General features: G+C 42.6%; 2 protein-coding genes across 4 annotated transcripts in view; both read left to right on the plus strand.

Moving 5' to 3' along the window:
- Window positions 1-232: 232 nt before the first annotated feature.
- Window positions 233-14,653, plus strand: cacng7b (calcium channel, voltage-dependent, gamma subunit 7b). 2 transcript variants are annotated; one of them, XM_026185717.1, is made up of 6 exons: window positions 233-529; window positions 5,427-5,622; window positions 5,923-6,009; window positions 6,933-7,073; window positions 9,785-9,930; window positions 12,672-14,653. In XM_026185717.1, exons 2-6 carry the CDS (start codon window positions 5,427-5,429, stop codon window positions 13,125-13,127), a joined length of 1,026 nt encoding a protein of 341 aa, XP_026041502.1. In that variant the 5' UTR covers window positions 233-529; the 3' UTR covers window positions 13,128-14,653. The 2 variants fall into 2 exon arrangements, with proteins under 2 accessions (XP_026041502.1, XP_026041501.1); XM_026185716.1 differs by lacking the exon at window positions 233-529 and having other exon boundaries at window positions 3,871-5,622.
- A 3,621-nt stretch (window positions 14,654-18,274) lies between these two features.
- Window positions 18,275-24,586, plus strand: part of cacng8b (calcium channel, voltage-dependent, gamma subunit 8b) — a 29,238-nt gene continuing 22,926 nt past the window's right edge. The window contains exon 1 of one of the 2 annotated variants that reach the window (XM_026184984.1): window positions 18,275-18,829. The gene's annotated coding sequence lies outside the window, so the exon portion shown is untranslated. The remainder of the gene's footprint in view (window positions 18,830-24,586) is intronic. The other variant, XM_026184982.1, reaches the window with a different exon arrangement.

The raw sequence follows: 24,586 nt of genomic DNA on the forward strand, positions 1-24,586 counted from the left end.
AAGAGTGAGTACAAAAGCAAGTATTTAAAAAAAAAGCCTATATTATTTTCTTTAAATGTGACAACACATCCAGAAAAATTGATGTTAAAAAGGATGAGTGAGTATTACTATACAACAGTTTATACAGTGAAGTGCGATATGACATCACTCCACTCCACCTCTCTCTCTCACACACACATACTCACATATACTCTCTCTCTTTCTCTCTCACTCTCTCTCCCTTCGACACTTTTACCCCCCTGCTCCCGCTACAGTATGTCTCTTTGGTAACCAAAGTAGCTTCCTGAACCGATCCACCGCAGTGCCTGGGACAGACGGAGTGAAAGAGAGAGTGAGGAATTTTAGAGGATGGGTAAGGGGGCTTAAGGGAAAACACACAGAGGAGAGAAGAAGACAGGGAGAGAGAGAGAGTAAGAAGGAAAGGGGGAAAAGGAGAGAAGAGAGTGAGAGGAGAGACAAAACCCCAGCAAGCCTCCCTGGTGTGAGGTTTCTTGGCTTACTGACGTGTGCGCACGACTCTCGTGGCACGGTGAGTATTTCCCCCTCTCATTGAATACCTGCATTTATGCGTCTTTTCGTAGGAATTATAATCATGACTCCCCGTTTTGTTTCGTCTTTTTAACCCGACTTAAAATGTACGTGCCTGTGTGACAGCTGTGAAAAGAGCTGAATTCATAAGTCGTGTTAGCGTAAAGATAGCCGCTCGTGCTCCAGTGAGAGCGCACGCGAGGTGGTGGTGGGGGGCAAAAAATGTTCTTACCTGACAGCTAAGTCGTTGAGCAGCTCTATTTATTTTACCCATTCCGGTTTTTCAACGTGAGTCGCTCACATGTTCCCTGCTCTGTGTTTATCATCTCAAAACTCCGCGTGTGAGTGCGTGTGACAGCTGCGGGGGTGGGGGGCTAAACAAACCCGTATAGATGCTCGTGTGACTGCCTCACTCAGTACTAGGGTGTTCTTTTGCGGGTACGTGAGAGTATAGTGGCAGTGTTTATCTATCCGCTTTGCACCGTGAAAAAAAGAGAAAGAAATGATGCGAGTGGATTGTCAGAGTGTGTCTGCGCAGAAACCACGAGCAAAACCTTCTACTGAGTCATGGTATCCACGTTTAGTTCCCGTGAAGTCTTTTATTTCCTAATGAGTGGTTTCATTGATTTCTCCAGGGCTGACAACCAGTGCACACCTTTTAATTCGGGGTACGCGCACTCCCGTCGTGCGCGTCCATGTCGAGTACTCCTTCCATTTTTTGGGCCAAGGTCTTTTCTCGTGTTAACCTATATCTTCTCGATACACTCCTTCTGTGCCTGTCTTTAAAAGATCTCTCCACACGTAGTTCGTCCCCATCTTCTCTTCTTTCTGCTGCTTTTGCTTTCGTTTTATTTAAGCTGGGTTGTTTCTTTCACATCCTCTCCTCTTTTCCATCACTGCCTCTTTCTTTCTTGGTGTCTCTTTCCTGAGAGGCTTACAGGTGATGTCAGTCTGCAGATTGTGACAGATTGGAGTGAATTAAACCTTTTGTCCCCCTTGTGGCTCCTATCTAACCAATTCAATTGGCTCATTGCTTTCAGGATGAAGGAGCTGAGGGGCTGTGTCAGAGCACTAAAATGGGATTGTTATCACAAATCTAACAGGAAACTGATTTTTTTTCTCCTTTGCTCTTTTTTTCAAACTCAAACCCAATCTTAAGTCTGAGTGCTTATTTCTTCAAAAGCCACAGCAGCCCTTTAGAAGATTTCTGGCACAATAAATCAGTGCTTTTAATTTTTAATCCCAATCTCTTACGAGCCAGCAGGTTGTATTTTTGTTGTTGTTCTTGGATTTCAGTGTGTTTCTATGACGTTGTGCTCAAAAACAGGGTGCTGTCCGTGGTGCTGAACAAGTCTGAAAACAGGGTGCTGTCCGTGGTGCTGAACAAGCCTAGGAGAGCAACTCGGGCACATCAACTCGTTTGTGCAATTTTGCAACTCCACTTTGATTCACACTCGTTTCTGACCACTCTGGCATTTCCTCCAACAAGTTGGGAAGTGTGATTATTTCTTCGTGAGCCCACTCCTCTGTGTCCTCTGATCTTATCTTTATACCTCATCGGTCTATCCCTCCAATCATGCTGTGTCATTTCACGGAGTTGTTTTTGAGTTCACGGTGACCCTGCCTTGAACTCTTTAACTTAAACTTTTCAGCACCAGTCGACTGTTACTGTGGCAGCGGGAGCTGAAATTGGCCTGCCGTGTGATTTAGACCCCCCAGTTAAAGAAGGAAAGTTAAGACCAGGGCAGCAGGAAACTCATGTGCAGCTTAAGCCCATGCAAATCCTCAGTTGTTCCCTTGTGTGGCAGATGACAGTGCCAATTTGTATCCTGCCCTTTATGTATCTTGTAAGTTTTCCTTTTAATCTCAGTGGCTTTCCATCTTTCATGTGTTTGTCTGACTGGACTTTTTGTGGTTGTGGTTCCTCACTTCTGTCTGCCCCATTAGTAATGCAATCCTTACTTCATCTGCTTCTTTCATCCTTTCAGATGCCCAAACTTGTCATTTCTCAGACTATTTCTCTAATGTGTACCCTCTACCATCACCCAGTTCTGTTCTTACACATCATTATTGTGCCTAGCGCACAAAAGAAACTCTATTCATCCCTGCTGCTGCATAGAAACTGAGGGAACTTAGTGGTCACATCTCCCACAATGGGTGTCCAGATAAGACGAGACCAGGCTTAATCTTTAAGAGTTTGTTCCCCAGTAGACTACTTTTTTTTGTAACCAGACTTCTCAAAGACTCAAAGGTTTGTCATACAAAGAGAGAGCAGAATAATAAAGTGGTTCTCATGTTTTAGTCATTATTTGACATTAAAGTTTCTGTTGTCACAGCCGTCGGAGGTGCACGATAAATGGCCCACGCTGTTAAATTAATTTGCGACCCTGAGCGTTACTTTTTTAAGTCATTATTTTATGCAGATGTATTGTCGTATGTTTAATAGGTGTGAATAATTGATTTGCAGTTTCTGTGCAGCAAAAAGGGGGTCAGGATTTACAAGGGGTGATGCAAGAAACTGTGGAGATTTTTATTAATGACCGTGAAACAGTGTAGTGTGAGTTCAAATAAGAGCTCAGAGCAGCAGTGATATGCTGAGGAAAGGCTCAAGCGCACATTTTTCAAACCTTAAAGCAACGTGTTACATCAGCTGAAGAACATGGATGATTCCACTCCCGTCCTCTACTGAAAGAACAAGAGGTTGAAGCTTGAGTTGTTGTTTAAAGAAGTTCTTTTGCTTTCTTTCCAAGCTCCTTAGATTGCCATGACCTGGATGACTGAGAACCTACCCAAATGAGTTGCTACATGTTTACCAAAATTAGATGGTGTAAGGGTGAAAAAGGGGCAGCACGGCGGCACGGTGGTTAGCACTGTTGCCGCACCGCAAGAAGGTCCTGAGTTCAATTCCACCATCAGGCCGGGGTCTTTCTGTGTGGAGTTTGTATGTTCTCCCGGTGTCTGCGTGGGTTCCCGCCGGGTACTCCGGCTTCCTCCCACCGTCCAAAGACATGGAGCTTGTGGGGATAGGTTCATTGGATAATCCAAATTGCCACTAGGTGTGAATGGTTGTCTGTCCCTGTATGTTGGCCCTGCGACAGACTGGCGACCTGTCAGGGTGTACCCCGCCTCTCGCCCTATGACAGCTGGGATTGGCTCCAGCACCCCCTGCGACCCTGAAAAGGATAAGCGGAAGCGAATGGATGGATGGATGGTAAGGGTGAAAAACCATCCATGGTGTGGTGAAAATCAACTCTGGTCTCAAGCAAGCTAAGGGTTATATTTTAAAGTGGCTACTTAATTCTAGAGCGCAATGGTTAGCACTGTTGCCTCACAGCAAGAAGGTACTGGGTTCAAATCCACCATCTGGGCCAGGGCCTTTCTGTGTGGAGTTCGCATGTTCTCTCTGGCTTCCTTCCACAGTTCAAAAGCATGCAGTTAGTGGGGTTGGGTTAATTAGTGATTATAAATAGGTGGAATGGTTTTCTGTGACCTGTCCAGGGTGTACCCTGCCTCTCCCACAATGGCAGCCCCACGACACTGAATTGGATAAGCAGAAGAGGATGGATGGATGGATGGATTACTTATTCTACCTATAGCCCACAGTTTCGATGAACACAGCCCTGAAAAATGATGTTTCCTTAGTAAGCACTAGGACACTAAAGTAGTTTTTAGTGGCTTATGTCAGATTGCAGTGCTTATTTAATGCTTCTATTACACTGTCAGGTTTTATTTATTTCATCTTAATTGCTGCACACACTGCAAGAATGTGAAAATCACAAACTAAAAAAGTGTGCAGCTGCTGATAAATGCAAGTCATTCCAGACACATCTCCAGCATCTAAGTGATTTCAAATGTTGACAGTTGGACCTAATTAGCCGTCTAAAGCTAGAGAAACATATTTTTCTAAGGAGTGTTAAGAATGTTTAAAGATTATATGATCATACATAGGGAAATGTGTAAAGAAATGCAAACACCATGATTAGTTAGTGGGAGTGTCTGCAGGTGATCACCACACACTATGCAGCTCAAAAAACCTGTGTTAATAAGGTAAGGGAAAAACCAGGGTGAAGACCGTCTGGCAGACACTCACGTCTGCTCATTAGGCTCATTAAGCTCGTTAGGCATGTTGTGCATCATAGTACCTGAAAGCTGTTCTCTCTTCTCTTCCTTCATCTGGATTTAAAGAGATTTTTAGCAGGAAAAGCAAAGGGGGGCAAGTATAAGATTTTGAAAAGTGAAAGGAACGTCAGCCTGATGTCCTCCACTTTTGCAAACACTGCAGTGAATACAAATCAAAGGAAAATATTCAAACTCTCAGGCTGACAAGTCATCTTCATTATTGTAATAAACCTCACAATATAGCTATAACAAATTACAGTAAGCATCAGCCTTCTCTGTGTTTCGCATGCCTCCATTACTTATGAAGCTGATGACACTGAACAAGGTTCCAAATTAAGCAGAGGCTACACAGACACAGAAACTCTTGAATCTATACAGACAGCATGTTCAAGTCTTTCCCGGTCAACCAGAATTAAGTCACAGAAAGACCATGTGTGAGTCACGTAAGACCTCAACTCTCCTTCCTAATCTGTGTATCTGTTTTTCTGCTTTTTTTTTTTAGTCCTTTCATAATTTTATTTGTGAATTCATCATTCGTTTTGTTGGCTCCTCTCTAACCTTAAACAGGATTGGTTGCCAGTGAATGTGTCACTAACTCTTCTTTAGCAATAACAAGGCAGGACAGGAGGATAGCCTGTAGCTCTTTTTCCCCATGTGAGCGTGTCACATGTCTGTCTCAGAGTTTCCCGTCTCTAATGACCTCCCCTTAGTGAGCCCTTCCATATCTACCTATATTTCTGTCTGCAGTTTTGATGTGCCTCTCTCATCCTGCCTTCCAGATGAGTACGTGTAGCAGCCGTGCGTTAACCATCCTGTCCACAGTGTTCGGCGCCTGCGGACTGTTGCTGGTCGGGGTGGCTGTGTCCACGGACTATTGGCTCATAATGGTGGAGGGAATCATCCTACAGCAGAACCAGAGCCAGGAGGTGAAGATGGCGCTCCATTCAGGCCTCTGGAGAGTTTGCTTTGTGGCTGGTAGGAAGATACAGCACATGTATATATATATATGCAAAGAATGACTGAATTCATATTTGATCATCACGCAGTGACAAACACACAGAAAGAGCAACAGAGTGAGAGAGCAGAAATCAGAGAAAAGACAGCTAGCAACCTTCCGGCCTTTGGAATCATAGCTGTCACAAAACATGATCGTTACCTGTGAGCAGGACTGCAGAGACCCACATGCTCTTTTGATTTTAGTGTGTTTCTTCATGCACCACTGACTTTGATCCTTGACCAACCCCAACATTTTCCACCTTTTGTGGTTGCTCACAGGATCAGAAAATGGGAGATGTGTTGCGTCAGAGTATTTCACCGAGCCCGATATAGAGATCACCACTGAAAACACTGCGAACATCCTGAGTGAGTAAAACACAGCAGCGGCATTACACTTCATCTACTGTGTGAGAGCCTGCGGCGGTGTCCCCCTGCTGACTGTTTGAGGGTACTGATGTTTGAGTGCAGCAGTTCATCAGTGTTAAAATTCATCAGCAGGTTCTGTAAGTTGACAAGTTTGAGAAAAAGAAATCCAAAGATGTTGAATTTAGAAAAATTATTCATCCAGTGATTCAAAGGTTTTATTTTTTCATGGTAAAGACTTTGCATGAGGTATAATATGTTTTGTGTTAAACCCTTCAGATTGCAGTAGATTACCAATGAATTAGTAAATTCAGTGATTTAACTCCATAATCTATTAGATATTTCACTACAAATTTTATTTATATAGCACGTATTAAGTGTAGGACTGTGTTAATAAAAAGGTTTTGAGTCTGTTTTTGAATGTACGCACAGACAATGTATCCACACTAACTGAAAGCACCCTTTGTGGACTGAGATCTGACTCTGAAAACGTAAAACATTTGAGCCTGGTGACCTCAGTGGTCTGTCTGGGTTGTAGAGAGTGAGTGATTATATTTTTGTATATCTGCAATTGCTGTAATGCCATTTATTTATATATTGTTGTCAGAAGTCAGAAAGAAGAAAATTACAAGGAATTAGAGGGGGGGAAATGACAAATTCCTGTTGTCTCCAAGTAGAAATGTTTGTGTTTTACAAGTTTTATAGGACTTTCCTCGTAGACGTGACCCCATTGTAAAAAAAAAAAAAGTTTATTCAATTCATGCTCAATTCATCTAGGATGAGACATAAGTCTTATGAAACATGCAAGACATAAAAAAATAATGTAATTTAACTCTTTTAAGGCCAAGATTATCATCTCCTCTCTCCCCAGTTTAAGGTCACATCCTAAAACGTGCATTTAACACTGTGACCTCTCCTTCCTCCAGAGATGGTGCGTACGGCCACGCCCTTCCCGATGGTGTCGCTGCTCTTTGTCTTCACTGCCTTCGTCATCAGTAACATCGGACACATCCGACCTCAGCGCACCATCCTGGCCTTTGTGTCCGGCATCTTCTTCATCCTCTCAGGTGGGACCCATTACTCATGTCCTGCTGTTACTGCTCCCTCACTCTGTGATTGATTACAGCGTCCTGGTGTGTCCTGTGTCACACATGCAGACACTCCATCACAGCTCTATTTCTGGTCTGTGATGCAGGTGTGGGGAGTGTCAATAGAAAAGGTCAATGGATTTGCTTTGAATGTTCCCGCTGGGTTTTTCATTTGACTTTGTCTCGTATAAACTTTATTAACTTGTTAATTAGGAGTAGCTCTTCCTCCATATTTTAGTGGCATATTTTTAAAAGAGTGTTAAAAAAAATTGCAAAAACCTTTGAATATTTCTTAAGCAGCTTAAGCAGGTTTTTCAGCAGCATTTTCTTCATTAGTGCAGCCGGTCTTGTTGAACAGCAGATGGCGGTAATGCTCCCGTTTCTGGTGCTCAGCCTGATCGTCAGTGGCCACATTGGAGCTTGTGTTCTCTGGCGGTTCTTTCTCCTAACACGCACTTTTGAGGAGGAAGCGTGACTGCAGAGCTCAGAGGAGTATCACGCAGAGTCTGATATGATGACTTCGACATGCCATTTCAGAGTATACGAGGTAATAAATGTTATGTAATGAAGGTTACATAATGTTTATAGCCTCTGCTGGAGTGTCACAGTGTTTTACTTTATGCCTTATTTTGATAATAGGGTGATAATAAGGTGCAAGTGTATCAAATTGCTTACATACTCTGCTGCACTAAGCCTCTCTGTGCCTTCCTCCTGCCTTCCCTACTACACACCCCTCTCAACCCTCCCTCCCCAGCCCCTCTCCTTCCTCCTATTCCTTTCCTCACCCCTTCATTCAAAGGATATTATTTCTGAGTCATTGTTGCTGCAGTGGTGTGTGCGGAAGGATGTTCCACTGGCATCTCTGACGCTGTAGTCTGGTAAATATTGTAGTTTGTATTGGCAGGCTGGGTGCAATGGCACCCTGTTCTGGTTAACATAACAGTATTCAGCGCAGGAAATAAAAAAACAGCATGGGGCCACAGATGTTTAATCTTGGTTAGAGGCTCTCCCGCTCTCTCTGTTACTCGCTTTCCCTCCCTCTCTTTTTCTGTTTATCTCTTCCCCCAACAAACACACCACAGATGAGCTGCACGCCTCCTTGCACCATTTACCTTCATGTTTGCTTCCCCTTTGTCTCACACTCAACACTTCTTCTTTTCCTGCCTCTGACTGTGCACGTGCCTGTGTGTTCCTTTGGATTTTCAGGCATTAACTCAGATAAAGATGTACTTCTGCTGCAGGATTGACAGCAGCACGGTTTCTGCATTTCTCACGCGTTTCAAATTTAAGTCAACAACAAAACCAGGCCATTCACGTAGAGGGCATAAGCACTTGACAGCCCTGTAGTGCACTTGAATGTTGCGGTGAAATATTCATATTCGCTGCTTACAGCATGATGCTGTCTTTGAATATTGATACTGTGATGTTGGCCATATGTTGCATCTCATAATTTTAACATAGCCAAAGTAAGGTGGAGGGCAGGTAAGTGTTCCTGGAAAAGAGAGGTTTAAATGTTGTATGGGATGCTTCTGGCTGATTCCAGATCATCCGTTCACGTTTGAAAGGCACTTCTGTTTCCAGTACAGTGAATATACTGAATTTTTCACTATAACATATTCAAGTTTTCACAGCATGCTGCATCAATTCTGACTGCATGACTTTAATTAGCATGCTATGTTAGAGGAGCAGAATTATTCTCTTTCTTTTGTTACATTTTAAGTGGGGTTTTTTCAGGGTTTCTTCTTCTTCTGCCTTAAGATAAATAGCAAGTAACTGTTAACTGTTTAATAAAGAGAAATATCCTTACATACACCTAATCAGAAACAGCAGTCATTATAAGAGAACCTTATAATACTTAAATTATAATTTTCCTCCCAGTAATTCATTTTCCCACCTTTCATACCCTGACATGCTGCCAGTCTGTCTTAGTGAATTAAGTTATTAATTAAGTTGTGCTAGCATAATAAGACATTTTTATAATGAAGATTTATTATTATGTATTTATTTATTTGCCTGATGAGGATATGAATGACATACAGTATGCCAGCATGTTCATTCATCCACTCATATATTAAAAAGAATGTGGCTTTCCTTGTAATGTGTTGCAATCCTCACATCATAAAAACTAAAGGATTTGAAACTTTTTTACAGGATTATGTTTGAGGTGGTTAAAGGTGTGTTAAGCACTTGGTTATAGAAACACTGGTGTTATGGTTAAACCTGGAAAAACACAAAGGTGGTGTGACAGGTTACGTTGATATATCCTGATATATCCTTTTTAAATCAAATTGTCACAAAAGTGCTTTTGAATCCTGAACCTAGTTACATGTTAACTGCATGTTAAAATCATTTGCCGCTGAAAGTAATCCACAGTGACAGTATGCTCTATTTTATTTCTTTTTATTTTATTTTTTGCAAAAAGAATGTTATTTTTTAAAAAGACTGTTTTCATTGTAAAAGGAAAAATGTTCAAAGGTCTTTGTGAATAACTGATATGAAATTTCTCGTCTGTCTCTCTGGTGTCTTTTCCATTTCTCGATCAGTGTAAGTATTTTGAAAGCTAATTAGCTGGCCTGGCCCCTCCCCATCTTTCTCTTTCACTCTGCACACATTGGTGTGGCTGTCTGGATCACTTTTGTATGTGACTTTCTTTCTTATGCTCAGTGTCATTGTTAATGTGCTGTGTGCAGGCCTCAGTCTGGTGGTGGGGCTGGTGCTCTACATCTCCAGTATTAATGACGAGGTGATGAACCGTCCCAGAGAGCCTGAGCAGTTCTTCAATTACCACTACGGCTGGTCCTTTGCCTTCGCTGCCTCTTCCTTCTTACTCAAAGAGGTCAGTCGAGGCTCTGTGTGTGCTAGTTAGAAAATTTGGGAAAGAGAGTGAGAGGCCCTTTTCAGACATGAAAACGTGAAGCTGCTTCATCTTTTTGTTAAAGCACAGCATTTTGTCATTCAGACATGGTTCGCTTATACAATATTTTCCTCACTGCTTCATTAAAATATTCCCACTGCATCAGGGGCATCTCCAGATTCCCATTCCTGTGTTAGGTGTCTGCCTCAGAGTATCAGAGTGTGCAAAAGCACTATATTGCCAAAAGTATTCACTCACCCATCCAAATCAATGAATTCAGGTGTTCTTTCCTTTGTACACCTGTGGCCACTTCCATGCCACCTTTACAAGTGCGAGCGTGAAATTTCCTCGTGGCTAACGGTCAGCTGTTAGTGGTTTTATAACAAAGTGGAAATGAGTGGGACTGACAGCATTTTAACTATGAAGTGATAAGCCACGTAAAATCACAAAGCAGGGTCAGCAGATGCTGATTCTTTTAGATTAGCTCGAGAACAGTGCATAGAGAGCTTCATGGAATGGGTTTTTATGGACACCCAGCTGCATCCAAGCCTTACATCACCAACCACAAAGTAAAGCGTCACGTGCAGCGGTGTAAAGCACGCTGTCACTGGACTATAGAGCAGTGGAGATGTGTTCTCTGGAGTGACGAATCTTCTCTTCTCCATCTGGCAATCTGATGGACGAGTCTGGGTTTGGCAGTTGCCAGGAGACCAGTAGTTTTTGAGTATAGGGGATTATGGGGGATTCTAGTGTGGGGTTGTTGTTCAGGTCTGGGCTCAGCCCCTTATTTCCAGTGATAGGAAATCTTAATGCTTCAGCATACAAAGACATTTTAGACAATTTCATGCTCCCAACATTGTGGGAACACTTTCGGAACGGTCCTGTTCCAACATGACTGAGCACCAGTGCATAAAGGAAGGTCCATAAAGACGTGGATTAGCCCTGACCTTAACCCGACAGAACATCTTTGGGATGAATTAGAAGGGAAACTTGAGCGAGGCCTTCTCATCCAACGTTAGTGTCTGATGTCACAAATGCCCTTCTGAAAGAATTGTCAAAAATTTCTGTAAACACACTCCTAACCCTTGTGGAAAGCATTCCCAGAAGAGAAGAAGCTGTTAGTGATTATTTCCAAACCTCGACCATTATCAGTTCTGTTGTTAGTAATATATTGTGTCTATATTACATATTGTGCTGGTGGTGCAGGGGTTAGGTCTGTCAGCCTCACAGCAGATGTTGGTTTGAATCTTGTGGTGGGCGGGGGACTCCCTGTGTGGAGTTTGCATGTCCTCCCTGTCTCTTCATTGGTTTCCTCATGCTACTACAGTTCTAAGATTCTGGATAAAGCAGATAAAGTGCTTAAGTTGCATTGATTAAAGCATTTTATGAACATGTGTTTAAAAGTGATTTGTACTCTAATGCACTGTAGAAATTTGGGTGGCTGTAGCTCAGGTGGTGAAGCAGGTTACCTAGTAATTGGAAGGTTGGTGGTTCAATTCCAATCTGCATGCCAACTATCGTTGGGCCAAATGCATCCATCAGAGTGTGAATGTTAGATAGAAAAATATTAAGAGCATTGAAAAAAGTGTATCAGAACACAACAGACTTGAAGATCACTTCTAACCAAATTTTCAACACAATCCTTATTTTTGAAAGACATTTATGTTTTCCCATAGTCTCTATGACTCCTTCTTATTGTGCCATTCCTCTTAAAAATATATATATCCTAGAAACACACCTACACTAATCAATTACGTTTGCTTCACATCTGTCGAAAAACATTGCCAGTATTGACTGTTGTGAAGTATAACAACACTTTTGAACACAACAATTTAAAGTGTCCTATCAACACTTTGTTGTTGTTTCCACTAGTGTAACTAAGAGCAGGATCTCTGCAGCTGAGAGAAAGCTGCGATACACCGCTGGCACACAGGCTTCAAGAGAAAGACTTTTCTTGTCTCTTGTGGATTTAGAATAGCAAAAATGCATCATGCCAAATGTCCCCATGTTAGGAGTTTAACAGCTCACAAAGTAACAGAAGACACACGTGAAGTTGTAATATTGTGCCTGCTTTCCTGTAATGTGACTGGAGGTAGTTCAAACTTGTGCTGCTTAAAAATTGACAAGCCAGCATTAAGAAAAAGTGACCATGAAGCTGATGCTGTAATATATGAGAGATGTCTGACAGGGGCTATAGTGTGTGCTTGAGTGTCTGATTGCACACGTGCAACACAGTTTGTATGGTGCAGGTACTCCCTGCTGAGTGTGATGATCTGTATTCTGAAGGTAATGTGAGGTATTAGTGGTTATGATGCAGAACAGCAGGGTTTCCGTACAGCTGTGCTCATGTGTGAATTCGTGCATGGTGCAGTTTCACGTGAGTCCTCATCTTCACATATCCCTTCCTTCTCTCCTTCCTCCTCCCCGTCCTGCAGCTTCCTCTCTCCTGTCATCAGTGGCCCTGCTCTTAATGTGCTGCAGTGGCTGATTCAGTGTAAACTAACTGTCTCCTCTGATTTTTCCCTCGTCTTTTCTTTTCTCCGGACTCCTTGTTGGCTATTGTTTTACCTTTAAATTTATTTTATACATTCTTCTTCATGTCTCCTTTTATTAGTCATTTATAATCACATCCCACACACCTACTCGTTACTGTTTCTTTGAAATGTTGTCTCTGAACAAAATACGCACTGTCACATATAATCTAATCTCGCTCATCTCTTTAGGGGGCCGGTGTGATGTCAGTCTATCTGTTCATGAAACGTTATGCAGAAGAAGAGATGTACCGCCCCCACCCTGCGCTCTACCGCCCCCGCTTGTCTGAGAGCAGCGACTATAGCGGCCAGTTCCTCCAACCAGACTCCTCCTGGCCCCCACCAAAACGTGGACGCAGCACCTCTGAGGCCTCCAGCGACATCTCCATCCAGCTTAACCAGACTCCGCCAGCCCCATCAAAAAGCAACCTCCAAGCGGTTGGTCCAGGCAGCCCACCTTCTGGCTCTTCTTCCGCAGGAAGCTACCAGATGCCCCCACAGCCTACCGGTTATCCCTCCACACACACCCTGCCCAGGTCTCACTCCTCACATCCCCAGGGCCAGGCTCTTCCAATGGCCATGCCTCCATCACCCGTACCTCCCCCTCATTATCACACACACGTGCACATGAGCGCTTCCCCCTGTTAGGAATAAGGAGCTTCAGGAAGGAAAGTAGACTCTTCATAATCATGTACATTTATATGTGATGACAGTAAATGTTGAGCTTGAATTGCAGATCATGTCAGAGGAAGTGGAAGGAGACCAAATATATTTTCAAATGTTAGTTTTGGAGCAAATATGAACTGAGATCAAAGGCAGTTTTGGAGATTGAGCGGGAAGCTTTAACAAAAACTGTGGACTGAGAGAAACAAATAGGACAAAACATGGAAGAAGGGAGAAATAAATGGGAGGAAAAAGTGATTCCTAGAAAGACATAGAAGGTTAAGCTGAGTTACAGAGGAGATACCAGCGAGGGAGAGTGAGGCAGACAGAGCGTGGGGCTGCGGTATAATACGGAGATACTGCAGTGCTGCAGGAAATTTGTATGCACTTGGAAATGTACAATGCAAAACACTCTTCACAAAGAGAGAATGCACATAGCTTTTTTTTTTAACATACATATACTATGCCGATACATGAACTATGTACATTTTTACCAAATGGCAAATGCAGTTAAATATTCTATTGTCTTCTCTGAATTTAGTAAATCATCAATTCAGTTTCACAACTCACACTGTCAAGTTAGAGTGATCAATATCATGAATTAAAAATAGTTTTAAAAAGAAGTTAAGTAACGCTGAATTGAGAAAACTGTGTATGGATATCGTGTGAAAATAAAAAAAACACAGAAATTGATGATGCAATGAAACATCGTCAGGAGAAATCAACTTACTGTTTTACATCTTTGTATAAGATACAAATTTCTAACTTGCTGTATATAATTGCTCACGAGGGTGTCTGTAGTAAACTGTAAATGAAGCTTTGGCACAAATTACATCAATGAAAGGTCTGACTCATTCTGCTTTGGAGGAAGACTCTGCAACAGGCACACCACAGTCAACAACACGCCCTCAGGATGCAGGCATGCTGGTTTGAAGGAGGAACCACCCAACAATGATACAGGCGGCTGATGCCCTCTACTGGCCACTGTCCTGCACTGACCCCGGTATCAGCCATGGGTCTGGTTCACTACTTTAATGCACTCTTCCTGCTTCCCTGACCTCCACTGTGTGTCTATGGCTGGTGCAGCACAGATGACAAAGTTACACTCATGTAAGGAATGTATGACGATGATGAGACGAGTGTTTGTGAACGATACAAATCAGGAGTGACACATAACTTTAAAGAATGATTAGAAAGATTTTAAAAGCTTTGTAGCTGTAAATGTCTATCTGGAAAAAGTCACAACTAAGTACTAATTGCATTTTTACTTGCTGCTTAACGAACAGCGGCACACACCATTAAAGGCAACATTTAATTTAACATTTTATTATTGCAGCTTGTTTGGCAGGCATTTGTGACAGCATTAGTACAAAGTTTTTAGAATATCTGAAATAATGTGAAAAACTAAAAAATATAACGTTGAGCTCTTTCTGTGTGTTGATGAGTCTCTGAGTGATCCCTGTGTCTATGAAATGCCGACAAATGACGATTAAAAATTTGTTATAATTTTTCATTGCAGTTCCAGAGTTTTCAACACATTCAGCTTGCTCTCAGGCAGGGAACATAAAATCCTCACATAATGATGCAGATTTTTTTTCAGTAATAATTAACATGATTTATAGATTTTAATAGTTGCAGATTAATTTTCTGTTAATAAACTACGGATAAACAGACTTCAGCATCTCTCTCTGGGATGGATTCCCTGTACCAGCAGACATAGGAGGCTCTTCTGTAAGATGTTTGTAGCCACACGTGATTATTTTGTGGTGGTTTTGAAATGTAGTGAGGTGCTTTCTCAGACGGTCTAGAACAGGGGTGTCCAAAATAAGGCCCGGGGGCCAGAATCTTCCCAGAAAAGAGTCCAGTTGTGAAGAAGGATACACATTTTGGATTTTTAACTGTGCTTTCATAAGTTTTACAACTTTTCCTTCCCCTTGGCTATTCATAAAACACTAATAGATAAACATTTAAGTGACAGAAAAGTTTACACTTTTCCACTTACTAAAGAAATGTCTGTTTTGTTTTTTGTTTTTTACATTGGATCCACAGTAAAAAACAACAACAACAACTGTTTTATAATTACAGGACAGTGGGAAATGAGCTACTAGAACTTTTTCAGTAATTTTACACATCTATTTCTGACAATTTTAGCACAAAGAGTCATGCTGACCGATTTCTTTCATTTATTGCAGCATCATTTCTTTATCACGTAGAAGAATTGAGACACGTTGTTGAAAGTGCACTTCTTTTTCTTATATCAAGATAGCGATTAAAGGCATAGTTAAACTTCTTCACACTGACAGAAAGGGGTGTTTCACTGGTCCGGCCCACGATGTACAATGAGTTTGACATCCCTGCTCTAGAAGTTGAACGCTTGTTAAATGATGCAGTATCACAAAACCCAGAGCAAGGCAAGAAGAACCTGCACATCAGAAACATAATTCTTTCCTCTATAATAGACACATTTGCTGTTTGTTTTAAGGTGCATCTCTCACAGCGAGACATCCCTATAATAATAGTGTATATGGGCTCATTATAAAGATCACTGTGATGCTGGAGATAGGGAAACACACTGATGTCCTTCACTGCATGAGTGGGATGAAAATTATAGCTCACAGCTCACAAGTATAAAGTGAGATCATTGTGATGTCATGTTTCACCTACATGCAGGGTTATACACTCCCCTGCTTTTTCTTTAAGCACTTGCACACATTGGAATTGAGATGACACCCAGTGTACCTGCAGCTGTCTTTGTTGATTGTGCTGTTGCAGTTAAGGGGTCAAGTGCCTTGCTCAGGCACACCTCAACAGTAGCTGTTAAAGTTTTTTTCTCCAGTCAGTTAAAGTGTGCTTCACTAAATGACTTTGGAGCAGCTGAAAATAACTTTCCCTTTTAATTCTCAGAAGTATTTAATAATACTTTTATAACTCCTAAACTCCTTTCATCTCTTCAACTCTTTGTTTTTCCATCTCTATCCCTAGCCTCATGATTCGTTTGCCTCATGATTATATAAAAGAGTGTAGCTGTGCTTGCTTCTGCGGAACAGCCTGATCTTCATCCACATTACCAGCTTTCTAAAATAAAAAATGGGCAAAAGAATCCTTTTTTTAGTGTTTCAAAGATACTAATGCTGTCTAATCTGGTGCTATATGATGCAGAAGAAAGTCACTGCTTTTAAAAAGTTGGTCTCTGACACTCACTTTGCTCTGCTGTACAACACTTTTGTACAAAACTTTTAATGTGGGTTGATTGTGCTCTGTTTGCACTTCTGTTGTTAGATGTTCAAAATGTTGCCATTTCATTTTAATTATTTTATATATTATAGCACTACTACTACTACTACAATATTGTAGTCATGTGATTAGACATTGTCCTGGCTTCTGGCTGCTCTCTTTGATTGAGGGAACCTGCAAGTGGATGGATGCTGTACTGCAATGAATCACTGGGTGTTAACTAGACTCCCTCCTCAGTCATAGCACGCCAGCACAGCCTGAGGGCAACAATTGATCAGAGTGTTGTATGGGTGCGTGTGTGTGTGTGTGTGTGTGTGTGTGTGTGTGTGTGTGTGTGTGTGTGTGTGTGTGTGTGTGTGTGTGTGGCTGCATTTGCTGGCATGTGTACTTGTGTTTATCACAGTGAGACTTGAAAAAAAGGATAAGAATTAACAGTGAGAGATATAAAAAAATTTTTTTTACTTATTCCTGTCTCCAAAAGCAGGGATGTCTGTGCTGAACACTGTGTCTTTTAAAAGTGTGTCACAGTAAGACAGAAATGCCAGTTTTTGGTGAAGGTCACAAAGGAAGTACAAAAAAGGAGGGCGTTGTGTAGGTGAACTAATAATACGTACAGTGCAACAGCCTCGTTGTGGTTTATGACCAAGCTGTAACTCATATCAATCTTTAGAAAAAAAATGAACACACATATTTCTGACTGAAACCATTATTAATTAAAAATGAAGCGCAAGATGCTAAACATGTGCATAGATGCATAGGAGGTGCAGCATGCCTGGTTTGACATCAGAAAGTCAAACATCCACAGTCAATACAACTAAAACAATGTGTAAACTCTGCTGTGTGATCATCTGGACTGAGGGTTTCCTGTGTGCGAGCGCCTCTCCTGATGAATGAAGCCCGACTGTAGCTGCAAACAAGTGAGATTAAACCGTGGCCTGTGCTTGTTTGGACACTTTTCTGCAATAGTGTACTTTACACCGTGAGCGTGTGTTGACTTCTGTTTTCCCCTGCCTTTTGTTTGTGTGTGTACATACAAAGTTTCATGTGTGTGTGTGTGTGTGTGTGTGTGTGTTGAGTGGATCTCTCTTTTCACCATCACCATTACTGCATGAAAGACCTGTCAGTCTGTATTAGGTTCTGCCTCTTCCCCTCTGTGTGTGTGCGTGCGTGCGTGCGTGCGTGCGTGTGTGTGTGTGTGTGTGTGTGTGTGTGAGAGAGAGAGGGGGGGGAGGGAAAGGTTGAACTAGGCAGTAAAGCCATTTTAAAGCTATTGAAGGTCATTGTTCGCTCACTCTGTTTTATGCGCACTAAATGCTGTGTGAGGTCAGCAGCTCTGGCTTCATTTTTATAGATCTGCGCGTGAAATAATCCGATCTATACCATCAGCAGTGAGATCCCACACCAGCTGTGTAATTTCCCCAGATGATTTGATCATTTTACCACTAATATTACAGCGCTACTGCTGAATTTCCGTTTTTGCTGATATTGCTGATACACTGATATTAACCTGTGGATGTTTGATTCCGTCTTATAACCCCCCCCCCCCCCCCCACCCTCTCTCTCTCTCTCTCTCTCTTACTCCTCCCCCTCCTCCTCTCTCCCTCTCTCTGCAGGGCTGCGCTTGTGCTCCATTTCCCAGAACTACCAGCGCGGCCCTCATCATCAGCATCATCACTACAGAGGAAAAGTGTCCCACTGGCGCTCCATCAAGTCGCTCTCCAGCAAAGGAAAACAGAAATATCGACATCAATAACGCTCGCGCACTTACGAGCTGGTCATAATAGGCTACTTACGAGCGCGCAACCATGAGCGTGTGGCACACGCTCCAATAAGCACATCCAGACCAATTCCCCCCAATATAAGAGGGGGGTGAGGGGGGTCATGCCTTCGTAGTGATCTCGTAGCACAACATAGGCTACTGTGGGAGATTTCATCTTGTGTCGACGATCCAACCTCATTCACATTTAGCGTGGAGTTTTAGTGTGATGCGACAAGTTGCTCGCGCCGCGCGCAGTGTGGAAGAAATCGATGGAGGAGCAGACAGGCGGGCGAGCGCTCATCCAACCGGAGGGGAGGGGGAGACGCATTCTCCCCGAGTACACACAAGCAGCGGCCACATCCACTGTAGACAAATCCGTGTTCAGTGACGTGTTTTGTACTAGCCTTTTTTTAATATATACACACTGAACCATTTTCCACCTCAGACTTAAATTTAACCGGGACCTGAGACTTCACTCTTTTTTTTCTTTTTGCTCCTAAATTCATGATTTTTAATCACCCCTTTCGATTTAATTATTTATTTTGTTGCCTCGATAGACCCGTTATTTAGCGCCGTCCACCTCCTCTCTCCTGTTCCCTCCATCCCCTTCTCTCTCTGGGAGTGCAAGGCGCTGCGAAGCTCGGAAATTTAAAAAAAAAGAGAGAGAGAGAGGGAGCCTGCAGGTAAGACCGCCGTAAGCTTCTTTAAAATGATTATAATTGCACTGAGACACTGTTGTTTTGACTTTGCAGCTTAATGAATGACAGTTCATCCAGGCTCATTTTCATAGCACATTGATTTGTTTCACGTTGCCTGCAACTTAACACACTACTGACAGTGTTGATATCGTAATTCCAGAAAAGAATAATAATATTTCTCAGACTTCCACCACTCCTCTCCATCTCCCCCCTCTCTCTCTCTCTGATTAAATGCTGAATGATAATATTCCCACCTATTTTGCGCGGGCCTATAATTAGCGACCGCAACGTCTATTATGCAAATGATCATTTTAATAGCTCGTTTTTAAGCTCTGCCTGCATTCACGCCGCAGCAGTGGAGACTAAAATATCTGCTGCGTTCGCTGACATGATCGGTCGCTTCCCCGAGGATGGAGAGTTATTTCAGCGTGTGCGAATGCGAGTCTCGGTGTGTCATTCGTGTCCCAGTCCGCTGAGTTTTCTCTGTACTGGTCTCTCGATGCTAGGCGTCCATTTTCCACCGTGCAGCCTATGCAGGCAGGGTGATGTGTGTAGCGTACTCTGTTAACAAATGCACCGCAGTCCGCATCACTATAAGTCAGCTCTGCACGCTCTCGGCCCCGTGGCTCTGAGCTCGTATGTGTCTCATCAGTGTGTTATGCACCGCTTTGGAGTGCAGGGCCAGCATCTCATCTTGGCTCCATGTTGAACCTGGGCCACATCATTGCATCAGACGCGTATTTTTTTCCATTATTTTCCACAGTCTTCTCTCACTGAACAACCTGTGCAGCTTCGACAGATCCAGAGGTAAAGGGCACCGAACACCTGGCACGCGATCAGCCATTCAGTATTCATCACAGCTCACATCATGTCATTGCTAAAGGAGGACTGAAACGTCTTGAATTGGAAATTATGTAGGAGTGTGCACTGCAGTATTCAGGAGTTTCTGTGCACTGTCAGCAAACAGCACAGTGACTTATACCTGTCTTCATTGTGCCTGCAGCCCATGGCAGGTTACAGCTCTGAGTGTTTTCTCAGAAATTTTCATTATTCAATGAGAAATACGCTGTTGTGCTAGCCTACAGTGTTGATGACTGTAGCACAAGTTTATACCCACTAAGCTCAGCTTCTCACTGAGTGCTGCATCTATTCCGTTTGGGGACCAGCCTTTGGTTTTAAAAAGCCAGCATAAATGACCGTCAGCGCTCTGCTTTTACACTGTTCATTTATACCCTTGTTTTGTTTTGTTTTCTGTCACTTGATGTTACAAGTTTGCTGTTGAACTTTTCCTTTGTGATCATGCCAAATGCGATTGCCACTGGGTGGCAGCTGAACTGAAATATTTGTGCATTTCTTAAATATTATCAGCAATGAGATAATGGATGAGAGCCTAAAGTTGTTCATTTCTTAACTACACCTCAAATCATTAATTAACTGCGTGTAATTCTGCGAAAATGCATGCAGTTACTGTTTGCGCTATAACTTCAGTTGTGTGACTTAATGACAGTGCAAGTGCAAGTTTCATGTTACACACTGCACACCGAAAGGGCCTAAAAGTTTGCGGTTATGTCTGATGAGAAATCAAAGGTGTCGTTTTTGTATCACGCTGCTGCCATTTGCCGCCCACCTCTTTATCAGCTATCAGTGATTCTTTCATTAAGTGATCTTGGCCCTGTCACACCCCATCAGTTCCTCCGCCTCCCACGTGCTAAACACCGTCTGTGCCGTGTGTGTGATGTACGTGTGGCCTTGATGATCGTCTCTGTGGACTTTGGATCACTTTCAAAACCCCTGAGTTGGCTCTAAGATCTGCTTTTTACACTCTAAGGTGACTCACTGCAGTCAATACTGATGCGTAGCCCAAACAGGCTGTAGGTGTGATTTAACGCTGGCCAAATTATAATCATCTAATGCTCAAGCGGTCCACAACAATCGGAAAGGATCTCTAACTTTTGACTGTTTCCACTCGTTTACCTGTCTCGCTTAAATTTCACTCCTGGTTGGTCTCTTTCTCTCTCTATATCTCGCTTTCTCCCTTTGAGGAGAAGTAATTCTGCAATGATCATCACATCTGTCATGTAGCTGTTGTTCAGAGGATCAATGCCTTTGCTGCAATTTTCTTGATGGTCTGAGATTTCACACTGTTCATTCCTCTCTTTAGTGCAGGAGGAAGCCCAGTGCTGTACAAGAGCCACAAATGCCTCAGTTTGAAATACAGCCCCTTAACAATCTAATGTTCATTCACATTACTGCATAACTTTTCATCTCTACCCTATTAGTAAAAAGAAACTCCTGCATATTTAAAGAAAAAGTCTAAACTTACACTTGTAGCAAGTCTTGCAGTATTGGGAAAGCTTACATTCAATACACAACACTGCTTATAACTCCAGTGAGCAGAGGCTTTTATCCAAAGCATTCTAAATGACTCCGTTCTCAGTGGCTATGACCCATGCATCAATTAACCCAGAGCTTTGGTGTTTTTAAGTGCTTTGTTTAAGCTTGTATAGCCTAAGAGCAGGGTTGTAAGAGCCTGTGATTGAACCGTGTTGTGTCAGTGATATGCTGTTAGCTGACCTGTCCGTGTGTGCAGGAGCATGCAGCATAAAAACACGACAGAAACCGTGTTAGCATGTCTGATAGGCCAGCACAAGGCTGTAGATACAGGTTGCAGCACCTGTAACTAAATCCCACAAACAGATTACAAAACGGTGTAGGTGTGAGTGAGAGTCTTAGTTGTTTATATTAGAATATTGAAGCTGCTCACACATGAAATAGATTATGTGACTCAGAGTAGGTGCAGACATATCACTCTACTATTAGGCCTATGAGTAAATAAATGAATGACTATCTGCTAAACATCTGTTTGAGATTAGCTGAGTGATTAACAGAGCAGACCCCAGGTCCACAAGAGTTTGCTCATTTACATTTGTCATCAACTCTTTTCCCTATTTATTTATGAAACGATCCAGAAATTATCTAGTATACAGATCTTGAGAAAACTCTGCTCAACAGTTTCTTAAATAGGCTTATGTGTATTCTCATAAACCTAGGGATGTCACAGGAACCAAGCGTCCTAGTGTATCATTACACACTGAAGAAAAATGACACCCACAAGTGCAGGAAAAACCACACTCGGAAAAGCAAAACCTCATGATGGTGACTGGTGTAGCTGCCACGAGGCAGTAAGAGTCGGGTTTGAATGTACTTTGTGTTGTTACCCTGAATTCCTAGTTTTTTGATACAGCTGGCATTACCATTGTAATCAACTGAAAGGTTTGCAATGGGTAATGTTAAATGTACAGAGGAGGTCAGGATAAGGTACAACAGTGAGTGTCTACAGCCATGTGTAAAACATGCTGGAGACTCTGTCATGTTTGTGGCTGCACTTCAGTCATTGGTGTTGGGGATCTTGTCAGAATTGATCAAATTGGGAAGGAAGAAAAGTACCATCAGATTCTGATCCACCATGCAGTACCATCTGGAAAGCATCTGATTGATAACAGCTTCATTTCTTAGTATGACGATGATCCCAAACACACTGCCAGTGCACTAAAAACATAGCCGGATAGAAAAACCCACAGTTGAACACTGTCAGTAATGGATTGGTCTCCCTTGGAGCCAAACCATGATTGTTAGTCCAGGACTGATCCATAGTAAACTCAACATTAGTGAACCAGTCTGGGATCATCTTGACAGAGAACAGAACAAAAGGCAGCCAAAATCTGAAGAAGTGCTTTGAATGTCCTTCAAGAATCCCAGAGAACTATTTCTGAAGACTACTCAAAGAAATGACAGGAACGCTTGCTTAAGAGAGTTCAGGCAGTTGAAAAATAAAGGTGGTCATACCAAATATTGACTTTCAAAGTCGTTAGAATTGTACGAACTGTTTTTGGCTTACATGCTTTATTTACATTTATGTTTGCAAGTGTTTTATTAAATCGCTGCACTTCTTCCCATTTTAATTGCAAAATGTAAAGATACAATTGGTGGCTTTTTCTGGCAATAGGCGTGTTTGGAATCCCAACACAGTCAGCTGATCCAAGCAGAGGTGGACAGAGCGTAGACGAGTAAATAAATCACCAAACATAACAAATGTTCAGGAAATCAGTTTATGTTTCACATGTCTGAAAGAAAATCTGAATATCATATTTTTAAACAACTGGCCGAGATCTATCAACGAAAAACGTATTAATTATAACATTTATCATTTTTTTAAATCTTTCTTTGTTTTTCAGTTTATACAAAAATAAAAAACACCCATAACATCACTGCATCAACCTAAGAAATAATGAAGATGATGCGGCAAGTGTTTAACTTAGTATCTTTAGTTACATATTTAGATATGCTACATATGTTGATATTCTGTTTAGTGGGGTTGGGGACTCATTTTTACCTTCTCATTAATGAAGATTTCATGCATTTCTTACACGATGCATAAGTGGTGATAAATTCTGGATAGTACTGGAGTTTGTGTGGTTGTAATATACACATTCCCCTTTGCCATAAATCTGAGCATCCCGGACCTAACACCCTCACAGTGATGCCTTCACCTGGTGGCCTGTTTGTCAGACAGTTAAAACATCTTTAAATCACCTGCTTGGGCTTTAGGTAAGTTTGATATTTTGTTAACAGGAACCAAATCATAAAGAAAACAGGCACCACATTTGAACTACTCATTTATGGTGAAACCTATTAATTATTGTTACTTTATTTGTATTTAAGTGCATTTCTTTGAACATAGATTATAAATCAACTGGAAAAAAATGAAATAAATAATAAATAAATGTGAACTGAACTAAATATGCCACAGCATGACATTGTGTATTTAGACTTTAAGGGAGGTGCAAAAGTGAAGAGGGAGAGGGATTCAAAAACAGAATGAAGTACAATAATCAATCACTCACTCTGCAGGTGGAGGGAGAGATATAGGAGAGGTGGAGAATGAACTCAACCTGGGTGTCTATTGTCCTGTGTAGTTTGGGAGATGATTGGATGATGGGGTGGGTGCAGTTTTCTCTGGGATGGAGTCGGGTGGGCTGCCCCGGACTCTGTGGGGCTGGGCGGTGCTGCTGCTGCGGGCCCCGGTCCAGATGGGCCTGGGCCCCCTTGCCCTGGTGGGTTCCAGATTGTGAGGTTCCTTGCCCCTCCCTTTCTTCCCTCCCCATCCTCAGCTGCCTCCCTATTCCCGCTCAACCACACCCACCCACACACGCAGGGCTTGGGGTGCAGGTATGTCACCAGGGTGCAGGGGGGGCACTCCCCCTCTGTCCCCTTCTGGCCGCCTGTGCCTCAATTATATTCTGCAACCTAGACATCCACATTACTCACACTCTCACATAACACATACATATAGGGCCTTGGGGGTGGGCACGTTTTACAGCATCCAGAGGATGGTCGGTGTACTCCAACCCACCTCTGGCGCTGGTGCCCTACCCTCAATTTTAAATGCATTTAGACACTAAGGGTTTTCGGGAAGAGCCGTGCTGCTCTCTGAGAGGAAGCTAGTACCATGCTCTCCTGAGTTTTAAATGCACTTTAGAACAGCACACAGCAACACTACATATGAGCGGGCGTAGGGAGGTTTGAGGTCTTCACTCACCCCGGTTCTGTTAGCCGTCAGGGCTGGGGGGCTGGGAGGAGGTGCTGGCCGTCAGACTGGGGTCTCGGATGCGGGGCCTCCCTGCTACTGCAGATAAGGAGGTGGTCCGCTTGCCTCCACCCCAGAGAGAAGGGTTACATCTCCTGGGTCTAGG

The sequence above is a fragment of the Astatotilapia calliptera genome, chromosome 11, assembly GCF_900246225.1.
Source record: "Astatotilapia calliptera chromosome 11, fAstCal1.2, whole genome shotgun sequence".
Lineage (NCBI taxonomy): Eukaryota > Metazoa > Chordata > Actinopteri > Cichliformes > Cichlidae > Astatotilapia > Astatotilapia calliptera.

Excerpts from the sequence above, each read along its gene's own strand:
- cacng7b (XM_026185716.1), top strand. The coding sequence starts at position 5,400 with ATGTGCCTCTCTCATCCTGCCTTCCAGATGAGTACGTGTAGCAGCCGT. Across the intron at positions 5,623-5,922 it reads GAGAGTTTGCTTTGTGGCTG|GATCAGAAAATGGGAGATGT; the intron begins GTAGGAAGATAC and ends GGTTGCTCACAG. Across the intron at positions 6,010-6,932 it reads AAACACTGCGAACATCCTGA|AGATGGTGCGTACGGCCACG; the intron begins GTGAGTAAAACA and ends TCCTTCCTCCAG.